At 41.9% G+C, this 24,807-nt stretch overlaps 1 protein-coding gene across 4 annotated transcripts in view; it reads right to left on the bottom strand.

Annotated features, from left to right (window-relative positions):
* The window catches only part of RNF121 (ring finger protein 121), an 83,407-nt gene that overhangs the window by 7,144 nt on the left and 51,456 nt on the right, over window positions 1–24,807 (bottom strand). For all 4 annotated transcript variants that reach the window (XM_058687928.1, XM_058687926.1, XM_058687925.1 and 1 more), the window contains exons 4-6: window positions 12,870–13,024; window positions 10,045–10,152; window positions 6,520–6,640 (exon numbers count right to left, since the gene is read on the bottom strand). In XM_058687928.1, the coding sequence (XP_058543911.1) occupies window positions 6,520–6,640; window positions 10,045–10,152; window positions 12,870–13,024 (384 nt within the window). The remainder of the gene's footprint in view (window positions 1–6,519; window positions 6,641–10,044; window positions 10,153–12,869; window positions 13,025–24,807) is intronic.

Below are 24,807 nucleotides of genomic sequence, written 5' to 3' on the forward strand. Positions count from 1 at the left end.
TAAACAAGAGGGTACTAGAACCCAGACCCTTTGACTCCTACCCAAGTTCCCATCCAAGTAACATCTGCAGAATGATCACCTACTTAACTTGCCAAAGGCCAGTTATCCAAATGATTACAATTTGTTTATCCAGAGTACAAAAGGCAGTGGAAAAGGATAAGCTAGAGTCAGAACGCAGGGTCAAACCTGTGGGAGTCTTATGAACTGTGCAACTCTCAAAAGCTGGAATCTCATAATGTTAGTGTTGGGGGGGCACCTCTGAGAAACACTTCCCCAAAGTTTGACAGGCTGATGGCTCTGAAATGTGTTCTGGCTTAGAATTTCTAGGCACATCAACTAAACAGAGAGGGGAGACCAAGAGGTCTGGGTTCAGCTTGGCACTGAGTCCTTGTACAATCACGTGGCATAGGAATATGGCCACTCACTCTGGCCCACAACATTGGCAATAAGAGAACTAAGAATGCTACAACTCAGGAGATGGTTTAGAGCTCTGAGGAAGAGCTTAACCTCAAATCACCCCAGAGTTCTGCCCCCAGAGCACCGGGGCCAAGGGTGCAAGATCAGGGTGCCTGGGTGGCTCAGTCGGTTAAGCATCCGACTTACTCTTGGTTTTAGCTAAGGTCGTGATCTCACAGTTTTGTGGGTTCGATCCCACATTAGACTCTGTGCTGGCAGCGCGGAGCCTGCTTGGGATTCTCTTTCCCTCTCTGTCTGCTCCTTCTCTGCTTGCGCTGTCTCTGTCTCAATATCAAAAAAAAAGAAAAAAAAGGATGAAGGATCAAAGAGAACTTGGATGAGGTGAAGACAGAAAGAAGGAAGGTCACAAAAGTATCTGTCTTAGGCCCCTCATTTCTGGAGTTCTTCCCACAAGGCTAATGTGGAAACAGGCAGGCAGAGTCAAATACTATAGTGTCTCAACAAATCCCCAGGTAAGCTGTCAAACCAGGAAGGCTCAACACCCCCATGGCTCACAGAGACCACACAGGAGACTGTATCAGGAGGCACTGAAGTGGGGTTGGGTAAAATACAGAAAGGCAGATTTCAGTTTAACCTTAAGAGCCTGATCCTTTGCTAGAATAGACTCAGGGGGACCAATGGTTTATTAGGATTAGACAGACCTAAGTACAGTCTTCTGTCACTTACTACCTTGATGAACTTGAGCAAGCCTTCCAAACCCTTCCCTCTTCCATCAAAATATATTGGGTACCTACTGAAGTACCAGCCACTGGACCATTATATCCTGGGGATATAATGCTAGAAGAGCATAAACCTGACCTCTAACCTCATGGAACCTACAGCTACAAGAGAATGACATTAAAAAAATAAATACTGGGGCGACTGGTTGGTTCAGTCAGTTAAGTGTCAGACTTGATTTCAGCTCAAGTCATGGCCTCAAGATTTATGGGTTCAAGCCTTGCATCGGGCTTCACACTGACAGGGCAGAGCCTGCTTTAGATTCTTTCTCTCCCTCTTTCTCTGCCTCACCCTGCTTGCTATCGCTCTCAAAATAAACAAACTTAAAAAAAATTTTAAATACTTATAGAAAATAAGAACTACTAAGTAGGCTAAAATAAGAATTAAAAAGGCAGTACAGGGGTAAGAAAGAGGTTCCTAACTAGGCCTAGGTCACGTGAGGAGGTTTCTTTGAGAGAGTGACAAGAAGTTTCTTGAGGCTGAGAGGTAATGGGTGGTGGGCATTAGGAGAGGAAGAAAGGCAGAAGAGGGAAGAGGCCTTGAGGTGGAAAGGAGCCCGGTGCACTTGAGAAACTAAAACGAACCCAATGTGGCTAGAGTTGTGAGAAAGAGGAAAACCGTGACACCTTCTCAGCCACGTGAAGAATTCTGGACTTGAAATGGAAAGTTATCTAAGGCATTTGATCAGACGTGAATTTTTAAGATTACTCGGTCTCCTGCGTGGAAAATGGAGTGGAGAGGAGGCCAACATGAATTCAGAGGCCAGCTAAGGGACAATTCTTTAAAAGCAAGAGATGCTGGAGACCTGTGCTAAGGGGACATCTGGGCTAATTTGATGGCAGTAAAAACTGAGAGTGGACAGACTGGTGATGACAAATAGATAGCAGAAGACTAAAGATATGGTACTGAAAAAAGTGCTGGGTTAGAGGTCCAGAAAGTTAGAGAAAAAGAAAAGGGGAATGCCTAGGTGGAGTGCATTGAAGATGCCTTAGGTATGAGCTCAGGGAATAGTGACATTCCAGGGAGGACAAGCTACAGAAGACAGGGAAGGAAAAGCAGGACAGAGATGCATCACAAAAGCCAAGGAGAAAAGACCCTTTTAAGAAGTATAGGGTGGCTGAGTCAACTGTGCTGATGGCTGCTGAGGTCAGAATTAGTGACACAGTCACTGGTGACCTGAATAAAAAGGTCATTTCAGAGGAAGGGTTTAAGCTGAGGCCAGATTAGAATGAACTAAGGAGTATGTGGAAAGCAATCAAAAGGAGACAGGAACTTTCTCTAAGTTTAGCTGTGAAGGACAGGAAATGGGTCAGTTGTTAGAGGAGAAAGTAGGTCAAAGAAAGGATGTTTTTTGAAAAAGAGTGCTTCAGAAGTTAATGGGAAGAGCCTAGCAGAGAAGGCGAAGTTGAAGTCATGGGTGAGAAAGGAAGTTGATAGCACAATGGGTCCCTGAGAAGGGAAGAGGGTATGGAATCCACAGTGTAGGCATGGCTGGCTTGTGATGGGAGAAAGGACATTTTCTCCACTGTAACTAGAGGGAAGGAGGAAAGATGGGTGCAAATCTGTGAGTAGAAAACCCAACACAGGCGCTTGTGCACAGCAGGGGCTCTTGAAACAAAGAGGAGTTGCATGCCACACCAGTGAAGAATGTATACACCATGAAAGCCCTGTGAGCTCACCCAGTCTGACTGCTTCTCGACAGGTGAGGAGACTGATGCCCAAGGAGGAGGGCCTCACCTGAAGTTAGAGAGAGCTGGTGGCAAAGCTGCGCTGGTGGCTGGTCAGTTGAAACTTGGTGAAACACTGAATAAAATATCCATTGCTCAGGGTTATAGAAGAGATTCCATGTGACAGAATGGTCTGAGAGGACTTCAGACAATAGATGTTATCCAAGAGACAACTGGCATATGCTCATGATTTAGGATTGGTCTGTTCTGTGTCTTGATCTGTGTGTTGGGTAATGAAGATACAAAGACAAATTCTACAGGGTCTCTCTGCTCCAGGTGATCACATATACAAAACAGGTAGCTTTCTAGCAAGCACTAGTGTATGCTAGGTACACTGGACAAATGACAGCTACCATCATCATCCTCTACTACGTGCCATGGGCCAAGGTACTCTGCAAAATGCTGTGCATTAACCTGTTTGTTCCTTACAATTCTTTATGTCTGGTAATATTATTACATCTGAGAAAACAAGGTCAGAGAGGTAAAGTAACCTGCTCAAGAATACATAGCTAATTAAAAGTGGATTAGAATTTGAAATGAGGTCTGACTCTAACCCCCTAGCTCTTTCCACTACTTCAGACAGATGAATGGACAGCCAGTCCTGTCCTAATGTTGTCTGGGGCACAGAAACTTGTTGAGAAGAAAGCATGAGGCAGGACTCATGGCCTAATGGAGCAGAAATAATGTGCCACTACCCTGCCTGCCCAACAGTTCTCTCTTTTGAGCCCCAGAAAAACAGGCTTGCCTATTTCACAATCCTCTGTCCCCCTACCCCCACCCAACATGACTTTTGGGTATGAATGGAAACTATATGACTGATTATCACAAGCTCATGACCTCACAGTGACCAGCTGGGGAAAAAAACAAAACAAAAAAACACCATCCAAGGTTTCCTTGACACAAGAGTTACTTTAGTTCATACTACAATCACTCCATGTGAGGCAAAACAGCTATTCTGCACTAAACAAGAGTAGTGCAGAATAGTAAAAAGGAATTGAGAATGCATGTTAATACAATTGTAAACCTTATGGTTTCATTTCTAGCATGCCTTAAGTTAATTAATCACAGATCTTTGTAGGTCAAACCACTCTCAAGGGGGACCAAAAGACAAGTCAGCATAGTTCCGGACCTGGTAGATGGAACAGCTTCAAAATCAACTATGACTCTCTGGGATTAGAGCTGTGATCACAGAATGTAAAAAAGACTATGAAAACAACTGGGACTGAGATGTGGCATAGGCACACAATGGAATTTTATTATCTCAGCGGCTACACACACACGTTTATTTAGTCTTTTAAAAATTGAGGTACACAATGGAATATTATTCAGCCTGAAAAGGGGAGAAAATTCTGACACACATGCAACAACATGGATGAGCCTTGAAGACATTATGCTAAGTGAAATAAGCCATCACAAAGGACAAATATTGCATGGGTCCATTTACATGAGGTACACCTAGAGTGGTCAAATTTATAGAAGCAGAAAGTAAAATGGTTGTTGCCAGGGCTTGTGGGGAAGATGGACTGTGGAGTTATTATTTAAGGGGTTCAGAGCTTCAATTTTGCAAAATGAAGAGTTCTATGGATGGATATGGTAATGGCTGCAAAACAATGTAAATGTAGTTAATGCCACCGCAGACTTAACAATGGCTAAGATGGTAAATTTTATGTGTACTTTACCACAATTTAAAAAAATGACTAGGTCTGCTACTTGGAAGTGAGCAGTGGTGGTGCTAGTAAAGGTTGCAGTTGGTCATACCTGACACACTATAAATGGTTGACAAATAACTGTTTCTTGAATAAATGAAAGAATGAGTTGGCTAACAAATTCGTGGAAGGCTGGAATTTCCTAGCTTTCTTAAACTGCCTTCCCCAAACCATTCATCAGGTTCTGGCTTCAAGGCCAGGGATATTCTTGAAATTCAGGTTGCTGTGGCTCAGGGGCCCACGTGTTCCTAAGCAGACCACAGCCCATTTGACTAAAGACTGGGGCAGATATAGGAAAATCCTGGAATTCTCAGGGTGAAAAGAACTGTAAAGGTAGTGCAGTCTATCCCTTTATCCCAAGTTGGAGTTAAAGTCCCTTCTCCCATATCCCTGCCTAGTCTCATCTGTTGGCATCCTGAGCCCTAGCAATTAACTTGCCACTAAGTCTCCGCAACATTTGCTGTGGGGAAACTATGAATGAATGAACTCCTGGTGACTCACCCAGTACTGCCACAAGCCATGTTAGTCTTCCTATGACCCACTCCCTGCCCCCAGAGATGGGGGCCTGGGGAAACAGCAAACTGTTATTATTGTTGAGGTCAGCAAGGTCACATTCTGTTGGACAAGAGCCAGGCAGAGTAGCTCCCCTGAAAGGGATAGGCATTCTCAGTGTCAATTACCTAGGGAAGATGTGGATCGTCATAGAAGAAACCAGGATGCAGATGGCTGGCCTGAGGTATGGGCATATTTTTTGTCAGACATGGGCTCTGGGTCTAGACACTTGGAGGATAGTTGTCTAGATGTGGATTCTAGGTGGTGGGTGCTAAGATGGCACCTGATACACAGAGATAGGCTGAGAGTTGGATGGGGCAGGGTCTGAAAGTCTGGGAAAGGAGATACCCTGCTTCGTCAGACTAACCTCATTCAAACTCATATCTATTTTCCTGCTATCAACCCCAACCTTTTAATAAAGTTCAATGTCACTGTTTGATCCTTATGTTCTTGTGCTATTAAGAGGTATTGAAAGACATGTGGGTTTAAGAGGGGTCAAGAGCTGGTGCTTGAGGCACTCCCCACCCTAGTGAGAAATTCTCCCACTAGGTCTCTTGGTGAAGCTGCCACTCACATCACTTCCCACTTCATCTAGTTAACTCCTATGCATCAGCTCAATAGTCCCTTCTTCAGGGAGGTCATCTTGGAGTCCCGAAACTAGGTCAAATGTCACTACTGCATTTGTTCACACCATTATGAACCTTTCCTTCATAGTATTTATTGAGGTTATAATTTTATATTTATTTGTGTATTTATTACTTTAATACCCATCTCTGTCACTAGGGCGTAAACTCCTTTTGGACAAGGACCACGTACACCTTTGTAATTCCAGCATAAGTCCAGTGCCCTGGCACGTAGGAACCATTAAATAAATATCTATTAAATGAATGTTAACTTCCTGAATGGTAAAGTGGTTCTTTCCTACAATGGCTCTAAAGTTAAAAATTCCACGGTACAACTGAGATCTGGCTTTCCAAATTTTAAGGAAGGAATCTCCATACCATACTACTTATATCTTGAAAGATTTTTTTTTTATGGTTTATCTCTTCCATCAAACAAGCGATGCTATCCTGAACTGTCTGGAGATGTCAGGAGGCAGTTAAAAGCCCGTGTGGGGACACCTGGTTGGCTCAGTCGGTTAAGATCTGACTCTTGATTTCAGCTCAGGTCATGATCTCATGGTTTGTGAGATGGAGCCCCATATCAGGGTCTGCAAGAACAGAGCAGGGCCTGCTTGGGATTCTCTCTCCCTCTCTCTCTGCCCCTCCTCAACTTGTGCGTGTGTGTGTGTGTACATGTTCTCTCTAAAAAAAGAAAAAACAAAGCCCATGTGAACTTACCCCTATGGTAGACGCCATATAGTCTGCACACATTTCTGCAAAGTCTCGCTCAAGAACTCCATAGTAGAGGCCATAGAAGAGGAGAGAAATGCCAAAGTCCATAGCATCTTCTGGTTTGATCCTGTAAGGGAAGCAGCATGGCCTGTAAGGCCTACCCTAAGATGCAACTGCTTTGGATTACTACTGTGGGACACATAAGGCAGCAACTAAAGTGGTAGGCTTTAAGGGCTAAAGCAAGTGTTGGCACACTAAGAACAAATCCAGCCTGCTACCTGTTTTTATATGGCTTGTTGGCACCATCTGAACAGGCTAGCACTGTGAGCTAAAAAGACCAAGCCAAGGTATTCCCTAGTGCCCCTCTTCCCCACTCTGTTCCCAGTGCCTGTCTCCTCCAACTGGCAACCATGCCTTACAGCTGCCTAGGGCCCACTCTGGTTGGCACCTACATGTTGGGGACTCCACTGCTGGCAATCACTGGACACCAACCAGTGGAATTTCAGTCAGGAAGTTGGCAACTCACCAAATTGCCTCACCTCCAGCCAGCTGCCTAAGTTGAAATGACTGAGCAAGGGCACACCAGGACCTGGGTTGTCACTGGAACAGAGAGTGAAAATGATCCCAGTGGTCACACACCCCCTTGTAAGGCCCCTCCTTCTGAGAATGTCTCGTCTGATGGCAAGTGGGCACAAAGCATGCCCACCATCTGAGACAGCCCATCCCTCAAACAAGGTAGGGCAAGGGAAGAGTTTCCCCTCTTGTTATACTACATATTATCCTAGACTTTGCCTTTTGTCCATAAAGTCTAAAATCTGATTTGGCCCTTTACAGAAAAAGCTTGCCATCCACAGCTTTAGAAATAAAGATAAAGTCAGTCAATTAGTAAATACATACATACCAGTTACCATAAAATTTTAGGTTGTATCTATACATATTCTGTATCATGTCATCAAAGTTAAATTTTGGTCCAAGTCTACTTCCTAAGAAGGACAAAGATCTTATCTGTATATTAGGAGGCTTGTTTTAATAATTCCAAGGACTAATAATTTGCAACCTTCAGTCTTTAAATGTTTATTATAGAAAACAACCTTTTTAAAAATATTTGTACCAGGAACTGTATGTGTTCACTTAAAGTCGTAAATTATATTTATCTTAAAAAGTTGAGTTTACTCATGAATCATGTAATATTTAACCTAGTAACTAGACATCATGATCTTATACCAATTAACTCGATTAGTAGCATAAAAATGGTCAAGCCCCTCAATTCTGTTTTCTTCCTGGTATAGTTTATGCAAATAAAAAAGAACTGTAATTAAAAGAACAGCCGGGGCGCCTGGGTGGCTCAGTAGGTTAAGCGTCCGACGTAGGCTCAGGTCATGATCTCACAGCCCGTGGGTTGGTGCCCCGCATCGGGCTCTGTGCTGTCAGTTCAGAGCCTAGAGCCTCCTTCAGATTCTGTGTCTCCCTCTCTCTCTGCCCCTCCCCCACTCACTCTCTGTCTCTCAAAAAAATGAATAAACGTTAAAAAAAATTTTTTTAAACAGCCATCTTGGGGAGCCTGGGTGGCTCAGTCAGTTAAGCATCCGACTTTGGCCTCAGGTCATGATCTCGTGGTTTGTGAGTTCGAGCCCCACATCAGGCTCTGTGCTCACAGCTCAGACCCTGGAGCCTGCTTCAGGCAGAGCCCTCTCTCTCTGCCCTTCTACCCGCTCACACATGCTCTCTAAAATAAACAAACATTTAAAAAAATTTTTTTAAGAATAGCCATCTTTAGTACAATGCAGAATCTTGATTTTTGTTTTTTTAACCACACAGGTTAGGAAGATATCTGGAAATATCTTGGTTTTCTTTGACAGGACATGTTAGACTCTATTCCAATGAGTTCCTATAAATCCTTGTGGAGCCTGTTATTGCTTGCAGCCTGTACTACCCCTGGAAGAAAGAATTCCACAGAATCCTCTCACTATATAAAGTAGGGCTTACTCCTTTCAGTTTCAAAAAGGCTCCTGGAGCACCTGGATGGCTCAGTCGGTTAGGCGTCTGACACTGAATTTTGGCTCTGGTTGTGATCTCACAGTGCGTGGGTTTGAGCCCTGCTTGGGATCCTCTCTCTTTCTCCTTCCCTCTGCTCTCTGCCCCTCTCCAGCTCTCTAAGTAGATAAATAAACTTTAAAAAAAAAAAAAAAAAAAAAAAAAAAAAGGCTCCTGCCTACAGTGTGCCAGATTTGGGAAAGAGTCCAGTGGTGCTGACTTTAAATCTGTAACTTCAAGTGCACTGTCCTAGGCTTAGGATTCCTCACGATCCACAGCCCACAGTCCCATCACCTCAGCCATGAGACCACATTTCCACTCTCTTCTGCCCTTACTTACTGTACCCTACAGTCTCAGAGTCCAGGATTTCTTGGCTTCTGCCTCAACTGGGAGTGAGGGGGCTTGTACGCTGACACGAATCTTTTTGAAATCTTATGACAATATGGAGTAACAGCCAGAATTTGACTCCTGGTAATATATCCTTAGGAAGCAACAAAACAATGTTATCTGAAACTGAAAAACACCCTAAGTGCCCAACAATGGAGCGGGGGTTAAATGCCCACAGGTTAACTTTCTAAAAAAGTGTGTCCTTAGAAATCTGATAAAAGTGGAATGTCAGCTACGTTACAAGGCAGCAATTTTATTAGTATACTGCATCTAAACTGGGAGATTCTTAAAACTGGCGAGGGAAAGCTTTTGAGGTAGGGTGTTTCCCACAGCCATCTGGGTGGTCTCATTCCCTCACATCCCAGCCCTGGAACTACTGTAAGGACTGTTATGGACACTGCTCTGCTGTTTCCCGCCCTGTATACTTCTGGGCGAACCTACTGCCAGGTGTTGCCAACTGTGTCACATGAGTTTGTCTAGGGGTTGACAAAAAACATTTTGTGTAAAGGACTAGATAGTATTTAAGGTTTGTGACCTAAATAGTATTTGCCACAAATATTAAACTCTGCTGCTATAGTTTTATTGCAAAAACAGCCATAGACAATGCATAAACAAATGAGTATCGCTGTGTTACAATAAAAACTTTCTTTACCTTAGAAAAAAACAGGAGGTAGACCAATTTGGCCCACAGGACAGTTTGCCAACTCCTAGTCTCCCTGAACATAAGACCACTCAGGTAGAGTGGACGCTGCGATAGTACAAACATGGACAAGGAAAATGGCTCTGTTACAGTGATGAATGGAGTAATGGTAACTGGCTATAATCATTATTATGCTTACTTTTTTTTAATACTTTTTCATTACAATATAGATTCTTGGAAAATATCACCAATGATTTGGGACTCTAACTCTGTATGTCCAGACACTCCTTTCTCTTGGCCAGTGCAAGTGAGGGAGGGCTCACCCTCCCCTATTCCCCAAAGCCCAAGTGTCCTATCCTGGGTGCCATGTCCCCCTTGTTAATATCTAGGACTTGCTCCAGGAAGAAAGGTACATCATACCGGCCCCTCCTCCCCAAACACAAGCAAAAACAAAAGCAAAGGATACTTACTTGAATAATAAATTGAGACCAAAGAGGGTAAACATGACAGCCATGTAGCCAACAATGCCTGTGGCATAGCTGATTTTATAGATCAACAGGAACCACTTATAAACCAACCTGGAGAAAGGAAAGAATATTAGCACAGCTGACACAGAAACTCTGGCCTAGGGGGCTCTGGATTACCAGAACCTCTTATTCACACATCAATGGAGAGAGCAGGTTCTTTGGTTAGGACTTACTGAGCAACTTCAGTTACTGTAATGGAGCTGGTCACTCCCTTAACGGTAGAAACACCTCCACATACCAGGGAGCTAGTGCTATTTTTCTGGTCCCAGACCAAGCAAAGAAAAGAGAGCCTTAAAAGGAGGTTTTGGCCTCAAACAAAGAGCACAGCTGACCTCAGACAGCTATGTCATCTCAAATTCAGATTAGTTGGATAAGGAAGTGAAAACTACTAACTACAGCTATGCTCAGAAGGGAATAGGTGGGGAAGGCTAGTTGTTCTCGTCAGAAAAGAGAATTCAAGGGAAGATGAATAAGAGGTAGAATCAGCTATAGGCTTTTCCAGTTGGGCATGGTTAGCCTGAATACTGCTTTGCTCCTTTCCAGAGGCCAATAAGGAAATGGTGTCTAATAGATTTGCTTCTGAAATGATTTTCTGGAGAAGAAGGGATAAGGAAGGAGGCACTCAAAGAATACCTTTGAATTGGATGTGTGTGGTGGGGGGGGGGGGGGGCGGTGGAGTGGGGCTGTACAATGCTAGTGAAGGAGGAGGAGCAGTGCTCTCTAGAACCCTACAAAAAGGAGTGTGAAATCTGGTTGGCTGACCCCAGCCAGGTTCAGAGAGGAAAGATGGTTCCCTGAATGTAGCAGGGCCTTTTTAAATGCTATGGAGGCAGGTCCCTGATATCAGGAGCAACTACTCTATCTGTGGTGGGAGCAAAGGAACAATTTGCTTGAATAAACAACTCAAGCTTGCCTGGCTACTGAGGCCAAGTTACTGCCAACCGTGCTCCGCCTCAGGGAAGAAACTCAAGGTCCCTGACTATGCCTCCCTGCTACAGCTAAGCAAGTGGTGATCAGTTCTCAGGAAAGGGAAAGGCCCCAAACATTTTGCACAAAGCAAAACCCACACAAAGCTCCATTACCCAGGGTTTGCACTGATCAGATGGGAGTGAGACAGTGGAAAGGATGTGGAATTTTAGGTGGAATCTGGATTAAGTAAGTATTATTAGCTGGGTAATTCCAAGTAAGTCAAATCACCACTCTAAGACAAGTTTATTTTTTGTATTACAGGGGAAAACCATGATGCCTTCCTCAATGGATTGTACAGAACCCATTTCCTGGTGTATATAATACACGCTCAATAACTGCTACATGAATAAACGTGAATGTTTATGAAAGTGCTCTGAAATTATAAAGCACTATCAAATGTTAGTTATCGTGATAAAAAACTTCCCATGTTATAGACACATTTTCAGTCATTTTATCTACAAGTTGATAATGTTTGTTACTTAGTGATTCTTAAAGTGCTTTTTCACACTTTGTCTTCATATCACCCTATATGAGGTAGCAATTATCATCACATTTGTAAGGATAAAAAATTCAAGGCTCAGAAAGGTGAAGCCAAACAAGTCATATAATTAACAATTGGCGGGGCTGGGGTTTCCCATCCACATCCGTCTGGCTCCAGAGCCTCTATCTTTTCTAACAGTCCTTAATGTAAACTACCATAGCCAGGGAGGAGCTTCTCAATCACCAACTTCACCTTGAAGATCAATTTTACCATACAAAATGATACTCAGAAGGCCAAAGGAAGACCTATATAGTAAAGCAGAACATAAAATGCATGGGGAAAAGAGCAACTTGCAATTTGGAAGACTTTGGTTCAGGTAGTTACAACTTGGAGGCTGGCTATTTCCTCTGCTAGGCTCTCCTGGATCCGTACACACATCTCTCACAGCACTTACCAACTGCACTGAAACAGCTGCTTTCTTGTCCATCTCCTCCATTAAACCGAGCATTCCTTGAGGGCAGGGACCATGTCTTATCCAGTTCTGTATCCCCAGCGCTCAGCACAGGGCCTGACACATAGCAGGTGCTTGTTGAATGAATGAATGAATGAGAAAATCTCTCTCTCTGTCAAGTACAGATATTAAATGACCTCACAAGCTGGTTGGGAGGATCAAACTAGAAACGCATTTGGATAAAATGCAAAGAATAATACAGGCAGGGGCTGCTTTGTGACCCAAGAAGGAAGTATTATTTGTTGAAAAATTGCACATTTGCTGAGATTCATTCATTCAACAAAAATTTACAGAGTAGGCTCCTATGTGCCAGGCCCTGTGGTAGGGCCTGGATATACAGTGACAACCAAAATACATGTGGTTCCTGATCTCACAATTATAGTTTAGTGGGGGAGATAGACACTCAATATTTTGTGATAAGTTCTATGTTGGAAAACTACAGGGCCTATAAAAGAATACAACAGAAAATCTAATTTAGAGATTAGAGAAGGGTTCACACACACACACAAAAACATTTAAAATGAGACAATGATCACCAGAATTTGCTTACTTATTTTGGTTGCTTTTAATATAAATAAACCTTGGTATAAACTCTAAGGTAAGCTACAGGGAAATATTTTATGATTTTTAATCTGTGAAGGGGGGATAGTTCTCCCAATCAGCTTGTTTTGGTGGAACCCCATGCCAAGTAATCTTGGCAAATAAAAGTTACAATTTTTTCAGTCTAAACCCATTCCAACCCCAATGCATTCCAACCCATTAGCTTCAGGAAACCTAGCTCCTCTTCCCCACTACCTAATCTCTCACCTTGGGGTTGTCTGTACTAGAGGTTTTCGGGTGGCTCGGAAGGTGACAAAAGCTGTGACAGCAGAGAACAAGATCCAGATCACTAGGAACCTCCACCAGTGCAGCTTCACTGTGAAATAGAGGGGAACAACCCACATCTGAAAGAGGGTCACCATCTGAAACACAAACACAAGCACTTCAGCTCTAGCCAGCTCCCTCTGTAGCTCTATCCACGAGTCCATTTCAGCCTGATCCTCTCCTAGATTTCCAAATTTGGACAGAGGCACCTCTTAGTGATTCAACTTAGAAACCTAGGACCATGCCTGACACCTCCCTTTCATCCCTCACCTAACTGTTGTATATATTCTTTCCTTTCCAGGTGAGCCCTTGCCAGCCCTTGCCTGCCTCACTGCAATGACCTCTTTGTTCAATCTCCCTGCATTCAGTGTCTCCCTCTCCAATCTACCGTTTCCAGGAGTCTGGAATGGTAATTCTAACATACAGTCTTTCTTTTCTTTTCTTCTCTTTCCTTTTCTTTCTCTCTCTTCTTCCTCCCTCCTTCCCTCCCTTTCTTTCTTTCTTTTTCTCTCCTTCCCACTCTCTCTTTCTAAGTACGCTTCACACCCAGTGCATGGCCCAACGTGGGGCCTGAACTCACGACTCTGAGATCAAGACCTGAGCTGAGATCAAGAGTCAGACTCTTAAGTGACTGAGCCACCCAAGTGTCTCTCTAATATATAGTCTTGAACATGTCATTCCCTTGCTTACAACCCTCTAATGGTCCCCTACATACAGGGTAACACCCAACATCCTTAGGCAGTCAAATCCCCACTACCCTACTATTGTGGATTGAACGAAGGCATAATCAGGAATAAGTCTAGGCATCAGTGTAAAAGAAATGAAAAAATATTGCCTTGCTTTGTAACTCTTAGGCTTAAAGCTATAAGGGTGTAAAGCTACTCATCTCACATCATGAACGAAAGAGAGAAAGGAAAAAGGAAAGAAAAGGAAGAAGGAAGAAACAGAGAGAGGGAGCAATTTAGGGACAGGGTTAGGCCCTTTAAACCAGATGGTCCAGAAGAACCCCAAAAGACCTAGATTCTAGTTCTGTCTGCCTCCAACTCACTGGGTCACCCAGGAAGGTTCTTCTTCCTTGAGGGAAAGGCTTGACTTGATTTTTCAAACCCCTTCAAGTTCTAACATGCTAAGTTTCTTCTGTTAAGCAGCCTTGTATCTCAGATTTCCTGGGAGAGCGAAGGCAGCGTTCAGTAAGTACATCAAGAATTGAGGGCGCCTGGGTGGCTCAGTCGGTTAAGCGGCTGACTTCGGCTCAGGTCATGATCTCGCGGTCTGTGAGTTCGAGCCCTGCGTCGGGCTCTGTGCTGACAGCTCAGAGCCTGGAGCCTGCTTCAGATTCTGTGTCTCCCTCTCTCTGACCCTCCCCTGTTCATGCTCTGTCTCTCTCTGTCTCAAAAATAAATAAACGTTAAAAAAAAAAAAAAAAGAATTTAGTTTGCATTTAATGGAAAGAGAAATGCAGAAATAAACATGACCCTTAGTCCCTGTTCTCAAGGAGCTAATAGTCTAGCAGCAAGAGAAAAATATAAATCAAACCTTTGATTAATGATTCTATTAATCTTTAGATGCTTTTTAGAAGTTCAAATAGAGGGGTGCCTGGGTGGCTCAGTTGGCTGATCGTCCAATTTCAGCTCAGGTCATGATTTTATAGTTCGTGAATTCGAGCCCTGCATCAGGCTCTGTACTGACAGCTGGAAGCCTGGAGCCTGCTTCAAATTCTGTCTCTCCCTATTTCTCTGTCCCTCCCCCACTTGTGCTCTGTCTCTCTTTGTCTCTCTCTCTCAAAAATAAACATAAAAAAAATAATTTAAAAAGTTCAAATAGAAACCATTAAAGAATGACTAAACATGGGCACCTGGGTGACTCAGTCAGTTAAGCATGAGATGGGCTCAGGTCATGATCTTGTCATTCCCAAGTTCAAGCCCTGCTTCAGGCTCTGTGCTGACAGCTCAGAGCCTGGAGCCTGCTTTGGATTCTGTTATCTCCCTCTCTCTCTGCCCCTCCCCCACTTGCACTCTGTCTCTCTCTCTCAAAAATAAACATTAAAAAATTAAAAAAAAAAAAAAAAAAAAGAACGAGGGGTGCCCAGGTGGTTCAGTTGGTTAAGTGTCCGACTTTGGCTCAGGTCATGATCTCACGGTTCGTGAGTTTGAGCCCCGCGATGGGCTCTGTGCTGACAGCTCAGAGCCTGGACCCTGCTTCAGATTCTGTGTCTCTTCTCTCTCTGCCCCTCCCCTGCTCATGGTCTGTCTCTCTCTCTCTTAAAAATAAATAAACATTTAAAAAAAAAACTTAAAAAAATAAAAAATAAATAAAAAAGAATGAAAAACAAGGTAGAATAATACACTGAAATGACCAGAGATTTTAGAATTAAAGAGATCTAGATATGAATCTCAATACAGCTATTTACTGTATTACCTTAGGCAAGTCACTTAACCCTGATAAGTCTCAGTTTTCTGAACTGTAAAATGGGATTAACAGCATCTACTCTCAAAAGATTGTATAGGTTAAGTGAATTAATTCATGGAAAGTTCTTGGAACAAGGCCCAACAAAGTAAGCATTTAATATAGATAATGTAATAAATACAATGTAAGTATTCAATATAATAGCTCTTATATAAAAAAACAAGTAGAGTGCATAATTCATAGTAAGCATTCAGTAAATGAGAGCTCTTATTATGGCTTCACATTATCAAAACTGTATAAAGTCAACTGTGATAAGGGAGCAAAGACTGCAGTTGGCAACCAAAATAATCAACATATTGAAAGTGGTGGGGTTATAATGAGAGAGAGACAAAAGAAACAAACAAACAATAGAAAAGATCAATGAAACAAGAGCTGGTTGTTTGAATAAACCTTTAGCCAGAAACATCAAGAAAAAAAAAAGGACCCAAATAAAATCAGAAACAAAAGAAGTAACAACCGACACCACAGAAATACAAAGAACTTAAGAGACTACTACAAAAAAATTATATACCAAAAAAACTGGACAACCTAGAAAAACTGGATAAACTCCTAGAAACATACAATCTTCCCATATTGAACCTGGCACAAACAGAATGAGACCGATTACTAGTAATGAAATTGAATCAATAATCAAAAACCTACCATAAAACAAAAACCAAGGACCAGATGGCTTCACAGGTGAATTCTACCATTTAAAGACAAGTTAATACCTATCTTCCTCAAACTATTTGAAAGATAAGAAAAGGAAAGAAAGCTTCTCTATGAGGCCAGCATTACCTTGATACCAAAACCATACAAAGATGCTACAAAAACCAACCAACCAACCAACCAACCAAACAAACAAACAAAAAACCTCCACCAAACAAACAAAAAAAAACCCCACCTATAGGCCAATATCCTGAATGCACACAGATGTAAAAACTCAACAAAATATTAGCAACCACATTCAACGACCAAAGGACAGTGCACCATGATCTGGTGGGACTTATTCTGGGGATACAAGGATGATTAAATATTCACAAATCATATTCCACATTAACAAAATAAAGGATAAAAATCATAGGATCATCTCAACAGATGCAGAAAAAGCATGTGACAAAATTCAATATCCATTCATGATAAAAACTCAACAAAGTGGGGATACAGAAAACATACCTCAACATAGTAAAGGCCATATATGACAAACCCACAGCCAACATCATACTCAATGGTGAAAAAACAAAAGCTTTTTCTCTAAAATCAGGAACATGACAAGAATATCCACTCTTGCCACTTTTATTCAACATAGTACTTGGAAGTCCTAGCCATAGCTATCAGACAAGAAAAAGAAATAGAAGGCATCTAGATTGGTAAGGAAGAAGTTAAACCAACACTATTTGTAGATGACATGATAGTATACATAAAAAACTGTTAGAAGTAATATATGAATTCAGTAAAGTTTCAGGATAAAAATTAAATATACAGAAATCTGTTGCCTTTCTATATACTAGTAATGAAGAAGAAAGAGAAAATAAGAAAAAATTCCATTTACAATTGCACCAAAAGAATAAAATACCTAGGAATAAATTTAATTAAGGAGGTGAAATACCTGTACTATGAAAACTATAAGACACTGATGAAAGAAACTGAAGACAACACAAATGGGAAAATATTCCATGCTCATAGATTGAAAGAATATTGTTAAAATGTCCATACCAACCAAAGCAATCTACAGATTCAACATAATCTGTATCAAAACACCAATAGCATTTTTCACAAAACTAGAATGCAAAGACACCAAATAGCCAAAATAAAATTTGTATGGAATTGCAAAGACACCAAATAGCCAAAGCAATCTTGAGAAAGAAAAACAAAGCTGGAGGCTTCACAATCCCAGGTTTCAAGATATACTATAAAGCTACAGTAATCAAAACAGTATGGTAGTGGCACAAAAACAAACACATAAATTGTTCCAATTTCAGTATATGTGCTCCTGAAGCAAGCACAGCAGACACATAAATCAACAGAACAAAAGAAAGAGTACAGAAATAAACCCATGCTTGTATAGTCAATTAATCTATGACAAAGAAGGCAAGAATATTCAATGGGGTGAAGACAGTCTTTTCAATATTTGGTGCTGGGTATCCAAAGGATACAGGTGTGCTGTTTTGAAGGGGCACATGCACCCCAATGTTTATAGCAGCACTACTGACAACAGCCAAAGTATGGAAAGAGCCCAAATGCCAATCGACAGATGAATGGATAAAGAAAGTGTGGTATATATATACAATGGAGTACTACTCAGCAATCAAAAAGAATGAAATCTTGCCATTTGCAACAACATGGATGGAACTAGAGTGTATTATGCTAAGTGAAATTAGAGAAAGACAAATATCGTGTAACTTCACTCGTGTGGAATTTAAGATAGAAAACAGATGAACATAAGGGAAGCAAAAATAATATAAAAACAGGGAGTGGGACAAAACATAAGAGACTCTTATAGAGAACAAACAGGTTGTGGGGTGGGGGATGGGCTAAATGGGCAAGGGTCATTAAGGAGGGCACTTGTTGGGATGAGCACTGGGTGTTACACATAGGGGATGAATCACTGGATTCTACTCCTGAAATCATTATTGCACTATATGCTAACTAACTTGGATGTAAATTAAAAAAAAAAAAAAAAAAAAGCTGGGGGGAGGTGCCTGGGTGGCTCAGTTGGTTAAGCATCAGACTTCGGCTCAGGTCATGATCTCACAGTTTGTGAGTTCAAGCCTTGTGTCAGGCTCTGTGCTGACAGCTCAGAGCCTAGAGCTTGCCTCAGATTCTGTGCCTCCCTCTCTCTCTACCCTCCCCTGCTCACACTCTGTCTCTCTCTCTCTCTCAGAAATAAACATTAAAAATTTTTTTTTTAAATAACGAAATATGAAAAAAATTGGTGCTGGGAAAACTGGACAGCTTACATGCAAAAGAATGAATGAAACTGGACCATTTTCTTATACCATACACAAAAATAAACTCAAAATGGATTAAAGACCTACATGTGAGAATTGAAACCATAAACCTCCTACAAGAAAACACAGACAGTAACTTCTCTGACATCAACCTCAGAAATGTTTTTCTACATATGTCTCGTCAGCCAAGAGAAACAAAAGCAAAATTAAACTATTTAGACTACATCAAAATAGAAAACTTCTGTACAGCAAATAAAACCATCAATAAAATGAAAAGGCAACCTACTGAAAGGGAGAGGGAATTTGCAAATGATATATCTGATAAGGGGCTAATATTCAAAATACACAAAGCACTTATACAACTCAACAGCAAAAAAACAATCTGATTAGAAATGGACAGAAGGGGCACCTGGGTGGCTCAGTCAGTTAAACATCAGACTCTTGGTTTTGGCTCAGGTCATGATCTCACAGTTTGTGAGTTTGAGCCCTGCTTCATGCTCTGCGCTGACAGCACAGCACAGAGCCTGCTTGGGACTAACTCTCTCACTCTCTCTCTCTGTTTCTCACTCTCTCTGCCCCTCCCCCTCTCTCAAAATAAATAAATAAATAAACATTTAAATAAATTAAAGAAAGAAGAGGAGGCGCCTGGGTAGCTCAGTCGGTTAAGCATCTGACTTTGGCTCAGGTCATGATCTCATGGTTCGTGAGTTTGAGTCACGCATCGGGTGAGCTTGAGCCCCGCTTCGGGTAAGCCCCACCCCTCTCTCTCTCTCTCTCCCTCTCTGCCCCTCACTCTCTTGCCCCCCCCCCCAAAATAGAAAAGAAAAGGAAAAGGAACCCTCTTACACTGTTGGTGGAATATAAATTGGTGCAGCCACTGTTAAAAACAGGATGGAGGTTCCTCAAAAAATTCAAAATAGAAATACCAGTAATTCCACTCCTAGATATTTACCCAAAAAAACCCAAAACACTAATTTGAAAAGATATCTGCACCCTTATGTTTAGTGCAGGAGTACTTACAGTAGCCAAGATATGGAAGCAACCCAAGTGTTCACTGGTAGAATGGATAAAGAAGATGTGATGTATATATATCTTTTTATCTATACCTATATCTATATAGATATAGATATGTGTGTGTGTATATATATATACATATACATACATATACACAATGGAATATTATTCAGCCATAAAAAGGGAGATCTTGGGGCACCTGGGTGGCTCAGGTGGTTAAGCTTCTGACTCTTGATTTCAGCTCAGATCATAATCTCAGAGTCTTGCGACTGAGCCCTGAGTCGGCCTGTGAGCTGGGCACGGAGCCTGCTTAAGATTCTATCTCCCTTGGGGCGCCTGGGTGGCGCAGTCGGTTAAGCGTCCGACTTCAGCCAGGTCACGTTCTTGCGGTCCGTGAGTTCGAGCCCCGCGTCAGGCTCTGGGCTGATGGCTCGGAGCCTGGAGCCTGTTTCCGATTCTGTGTCTCCCTCTCTCTGCACCTCCCCCGTTCATGCTCTGTCTCTCTCTGTCCCAAAAATAAATAAAAAACGTTGAAAAAAAAATTTAAAAAAAAAAGATTCTATCTCCCTCTACTGCTCATGCTGTCTCTCTCAAAAAAACAAAAAAAACAAAAAACAAAAAAAATGGGGGAGGGGGATCTTGCCATTTGTGACAACATGGATACACCTAGAGGGTATTATGCTAAGCGAACTCAAACACAGAAAGACAAATACCATATGACTTCACTTATATATAGAATCAAAACAAAACAAAACAAAACAACAACAACAAAAAAAAATGAACAAACAAAAAGCAGAAACAGACTCAAACAGAGAGAACCAACTGAAGACTGCCAGGGGGGAAGGAGATAGGGGGATGGGCAAATGGATGAAGGCGAGTAGGAGATACAGAATTCCAATTATGGAATGAGTCACAGGGATATGAGTCACAGGGATAAAAGGTACACCATATGGAATATAGTCAATGGTATTGTAATAGTGTTGTATGGTGATAGATGGATACTACGCTCACACTTGTAGCGAGCATAGCGTAACATATAGACTTGTGGAATCACTATGTTGTACAACCTGAAACTGATGTAAAGTATGTGTCAACTTATATACTTCAATAAACAATATTTTAAAAATCACCAAAACCTCCAGGGGGAAAACAAGTGGTAGGGTCATAGCAATTTCTTTATAATTCTTAATTTTCCTTTCCAGGAAAAATAAATTATCTAAAAACATAAACCAAGGATTTGAGGCTACTTTCAGGTACCTGGACACTCTCTGGGAAGCCTGAAAGCCAGATTCTGTTCAGGGCCTAGACAGCAGTACCTGATAAGCGGCAAAGCAAAGCAGCTGAGTAAACAGAATAGCCTCCCATGACAAAACTGTTAGGTTACAATTTTGCCTAGTTGATTTCTACTATAGTATTTATTAGCATTTTGCTTAATTTAATAAGTAAACTGAAGCTTCTTCATTAAGGAAGGCATTTTTAGTGGCAGCTTGGCAATATGTAAATGATGGAGTTACCCAAGATTTTCAGAACACTGTCAGGGACTCTGGTGCCACCTGCTGGCAATACTTTACACAGACACATTAGGTTAAATCATTTGTTCAAGTGCACGAAGTAATGGAAAGCTTTTGCCCCTAATTTCTCTTCCAGGATTTGGGATAATGAGACAAATACATGAATTGAGCAGCCATCAAGCACAATCAGCAAAGCATCAATTACTAACATGAGAGTTCAGAGGAAAGATGTAACACTGTGGGCAAGAGCCATCAGGAAGACTGCCTGGAAGAGGCAGAGCTCTTGTCTAGTTCTGAAGGGGCTTGGAGTTGACCAGCTGGAGGGGAAAACTGAAAGCCATTTACTTTTCTTTCCCTGAGTCTACAAATACAAAATTGAAGTGAAGACTAACCTGAAACCTATTCATTGATCCATTCTGCAAACATTTACTGAGGGACAATCCCAGCTTCTCCAATCTGGAAAATAAGAATAGCTCTATCTCACCTATCTCTCCACAAGGCTATACAGTTGAAATGCTGATGTTAGATGCTAACAATAAGAGCTAGATGACATTTTGGGAAAGCAAGCTGGTGCAGCCACTCTAGAAAACAATATGGAGGTTCCTCAAAAAACTAAAAACAGAACTACCCTACGATCCAGCAATTGCACTACTAGGCATTTATCCAAGGGATACAGGTGTGCTGTTTTGAAGCGGCACATGCACCCCCATGTTTACAGCAGCGCTATTAACAATAGCCCAAGTATGGAAAAAGCCCAAATGTCCATTGATGGATGAATGGATAAAGAAAATGTGGTGTGTATACACACACACACACACACACACACACACACACACACACACACACACACACAGTATTACTCGGCAATCCAAAAGAATGAAATCTTGCCATTTGCAACTACATGCATGGAACTGGAGGGTATTATGCTAAGTGAAATTAGTCAGAGAAAGACAAAAATCATATGACTTCACTCATATGAGGACTTTAAGAGACAAAACAGATGAACATAAGGGAAGGGAAGCAAAAATAATATAAAAACAGGGAGGGGGACAAAACAAGACACTCATAAATATGGAGAACAAACAGAGGGTTACAGGAGGGGGTGCGGGAGGGGGGAATGGGCTAAATGAGTAAGGGGCACTAAGGAAAATTCCTTGAATTCTGAAACTCCTGAAATCATTGTTGCACTATATGCTAACTAATTTGGATGTAAATTAAAAAAAAAAAAAAAAGAGCTAGATGATATTTAAATGGACTTTTAGATTTTTTTCATCTCAGAAGCTATAATTCATGAAAAATCAGAAAGGAGCCCCCAGATCAATCCTCCCCTGGGCACCAGCTGCCTTTCCAATCTTCTCATGTGTGGTGCTTTTGGCTTTCGGGATTCTTATCACTTCTGTATTTCCCTATGTTGTGGGGGTAGTGATTACCTACCATGCTTGGCTGAAAAGGAGTATAAAGAATGAATTGAAAACTACATAGCCAGCTAGTAGAGCAAAGCACGAGACTCACAGCTAACAGAACAATCAGCTTGAAAAAAATGCTGATAAATGGAGAGAGGTCAACTGGAGGAAGGTGTCTGGGATATGCTTCACAGCTCTGATCAATAATTTCATGAATGATTTGGATGAAAATGCAAAGGACCTGCTTACCAAACTGTGGACAGCATAACATTTAAGAGCTGGGAAGAACAAGATAGTGAACATGGAAGAAACAAGCAAGGTCCAAAATGAATAAAGCTTGTTTCTAGAGTTCTTCTAGCTCTAAGATTCTAAGGGCTAATAAGTCAAAATGAAGAACAAAAACCATATAATGAAACCGAACCAACTACCAAGTATAGGATGGAAAAGGAATGGCTTAATAGCAGTTCATGTGGAACAGATCTAGGGGTTTCAGTTGACCACAAATTGCCAGGGAATATATGCCAAAAGGGCTGCTGCCAAAAAAGCCAAGGCAACCTTACGCTTTTTAACTAGGAGTATGTCCAGAATGAACGAGGCAGCAAGCAACTCTACTGTTCTCTGCTCTGTCAAAGCATCCTTAGGGCCCTGGGATTAGGTCTTGAGACCACAATGTACAAAGAATAAAACAAAGAAAAGTGGCCATAAGGGAGCAGCCAAGATTACAAATTTGGTCTAGAAACCAAATTACATAAAGACCAGCTGAAAGCCTAGGATAACAGGCCTGGGGAACTACAGGAAGGCACAGCTATTACTTTCAGTTATCTGAAGACTGTCCAGAGGCCCAGTAAGCTCAAATATTCAGTGTAGTTCTGTGATCAAGTAGGACTCCACACATTGCTAGAATACTCTGCAGGGCAGAAACTTAGTTGGCAATTGCCTCCTACCACAGCCCTGGCACAGTCAACCTTACCACATGAGGCAGACCATTCCATTGCTAATAGATGTGCTAGATAGTTCTTCCCTGATACCAACCTGAAAAATCTGCCTTTGTGTACCTTCTGCCTCTGGGTCCAACTCTTGTCCTTTAGAGTGCCACGCAGTACATTTACTTCCTGTTTCTTTCTTTCTTTTTTTTTTTTTTTTAAGTAGGTTTCACAAACAGGGCAGAGTCCAACACAGGGCCTGAACTCATAACCCTGAGATCAAGACCTGAGCTAAGATCAACGCCTAACCAACTGAGCCACCCAGGCGCCCGCCCTACTTCCTATTTCTTACAACTACTCTTCTAATAACTAAAATTTCATCTTTTCCCCCAAGTCTTCTTCTCTCCCACCAAGAGTCAGTCAAGCAGTAACTTAACACTTACTGAGCGCTTACTGTACACCATGCTAAGTAAGGACTGCAGAATCCAGAGATAAAAAACAAAACTTCCTCAAGAACTTAAATCTACTGAGGAGAAAAAAACAATTACAATGCAGTATGATAAGTGCTATAATGCATTAAGCCCTGGTGGCCAAGAAAGTAGAGGAGAAGCTTTCAATCAACATGGGGGAACCAAGGAAGTCTTCCTGAAGAAAGCAACCTTGGATCTCTGTCCTAATGGCCTAGTAGGTGTAAGTAGAGAAAGGCATCATGAGGAGTGTTCCAAGATAAGGAAACGTGGTATATTTGAGAAAATACAACTAACGTTTGAGGGAGGTGTGAGAAATGAGCCTAAAGAGTAGGCAAGGCTCAGAGAAAGCTGATGTATGCATCACACTTAGGAAGTTTTTATTACAGTCGGAGACGGAAAGTTTTTCCTTCTCATAGAAAGCGGATTAGCACCACCCTTCCCCATCTTAGTCCACATTCTCTAGCCACATTGTATTCACCCTCTTAATGTGTTGGTCTGATAAAAATCTATAGTACTTTAAAAAAAGTTTTAACATTTACTTTTGAGAGACAGAGAGAGGCAGAGTATGAGCAGGGGAGGGACAGAAAGAGAGGGAGACACAAAATTCAAAGCAGGCTGCAGGCTCCGAGCTGTCAGCACAGAGCCTGACATGTGGCCCGAACTCACAAACCTGATCATGACCTGAGCAAGGATCATGACCTGAGCCGAAGTTGGATGCTCAACGGACTGAGCTACCCAGGCGCCCCAAATCTATATAGTACTTTAAAGATTTCTACGTAGGAGATTTTGCCACTCCTCCATCCCAGGAGGGAATAGCAGTTCAGGGGATAGGAGTTTGAAAAGATACTGTGTTTAGTAATAGAGATGATGAAAGCTTCTCCTTGGAGATCTTTAAAAATAGGATAGATACTTTTCCAGGCATAAACTTACTCCTTCCCCTGACCTCCCTGAGGGAGCTAAGGACTAAGTAATATTAGACTCTGAACAGATGATGAAAACTGAGCTAGAGAGAAGCCAAAAAGCAAGCTGGGCCTGGGCTAGGTTTCCAGTCCCGATCTTCTGTCTCCCAAGTCCTGCCCCCCTGATACCATTCACTTCTGAGTTTGTGATAAAACGCTGGAAAGGCTGAGGAGGCAATATGATGTAGCCAGTAAAGGGGATGGG

This window comes from Neofelis nebulosa, chromosome 10 (genome assembly GCF_028018385.1).
Source record: "Neofelis nebulosa isolate mNeoNeb1 chromosome 10, mNeoNeb1.pri, whole genome shotgun sequence".
Taxonomy (NCBI): Eukaryota; Metazoa; Chordata; class Mammalia; order Carnivora; family Felidae; genus Neofelis; species Neofelis nebulosa.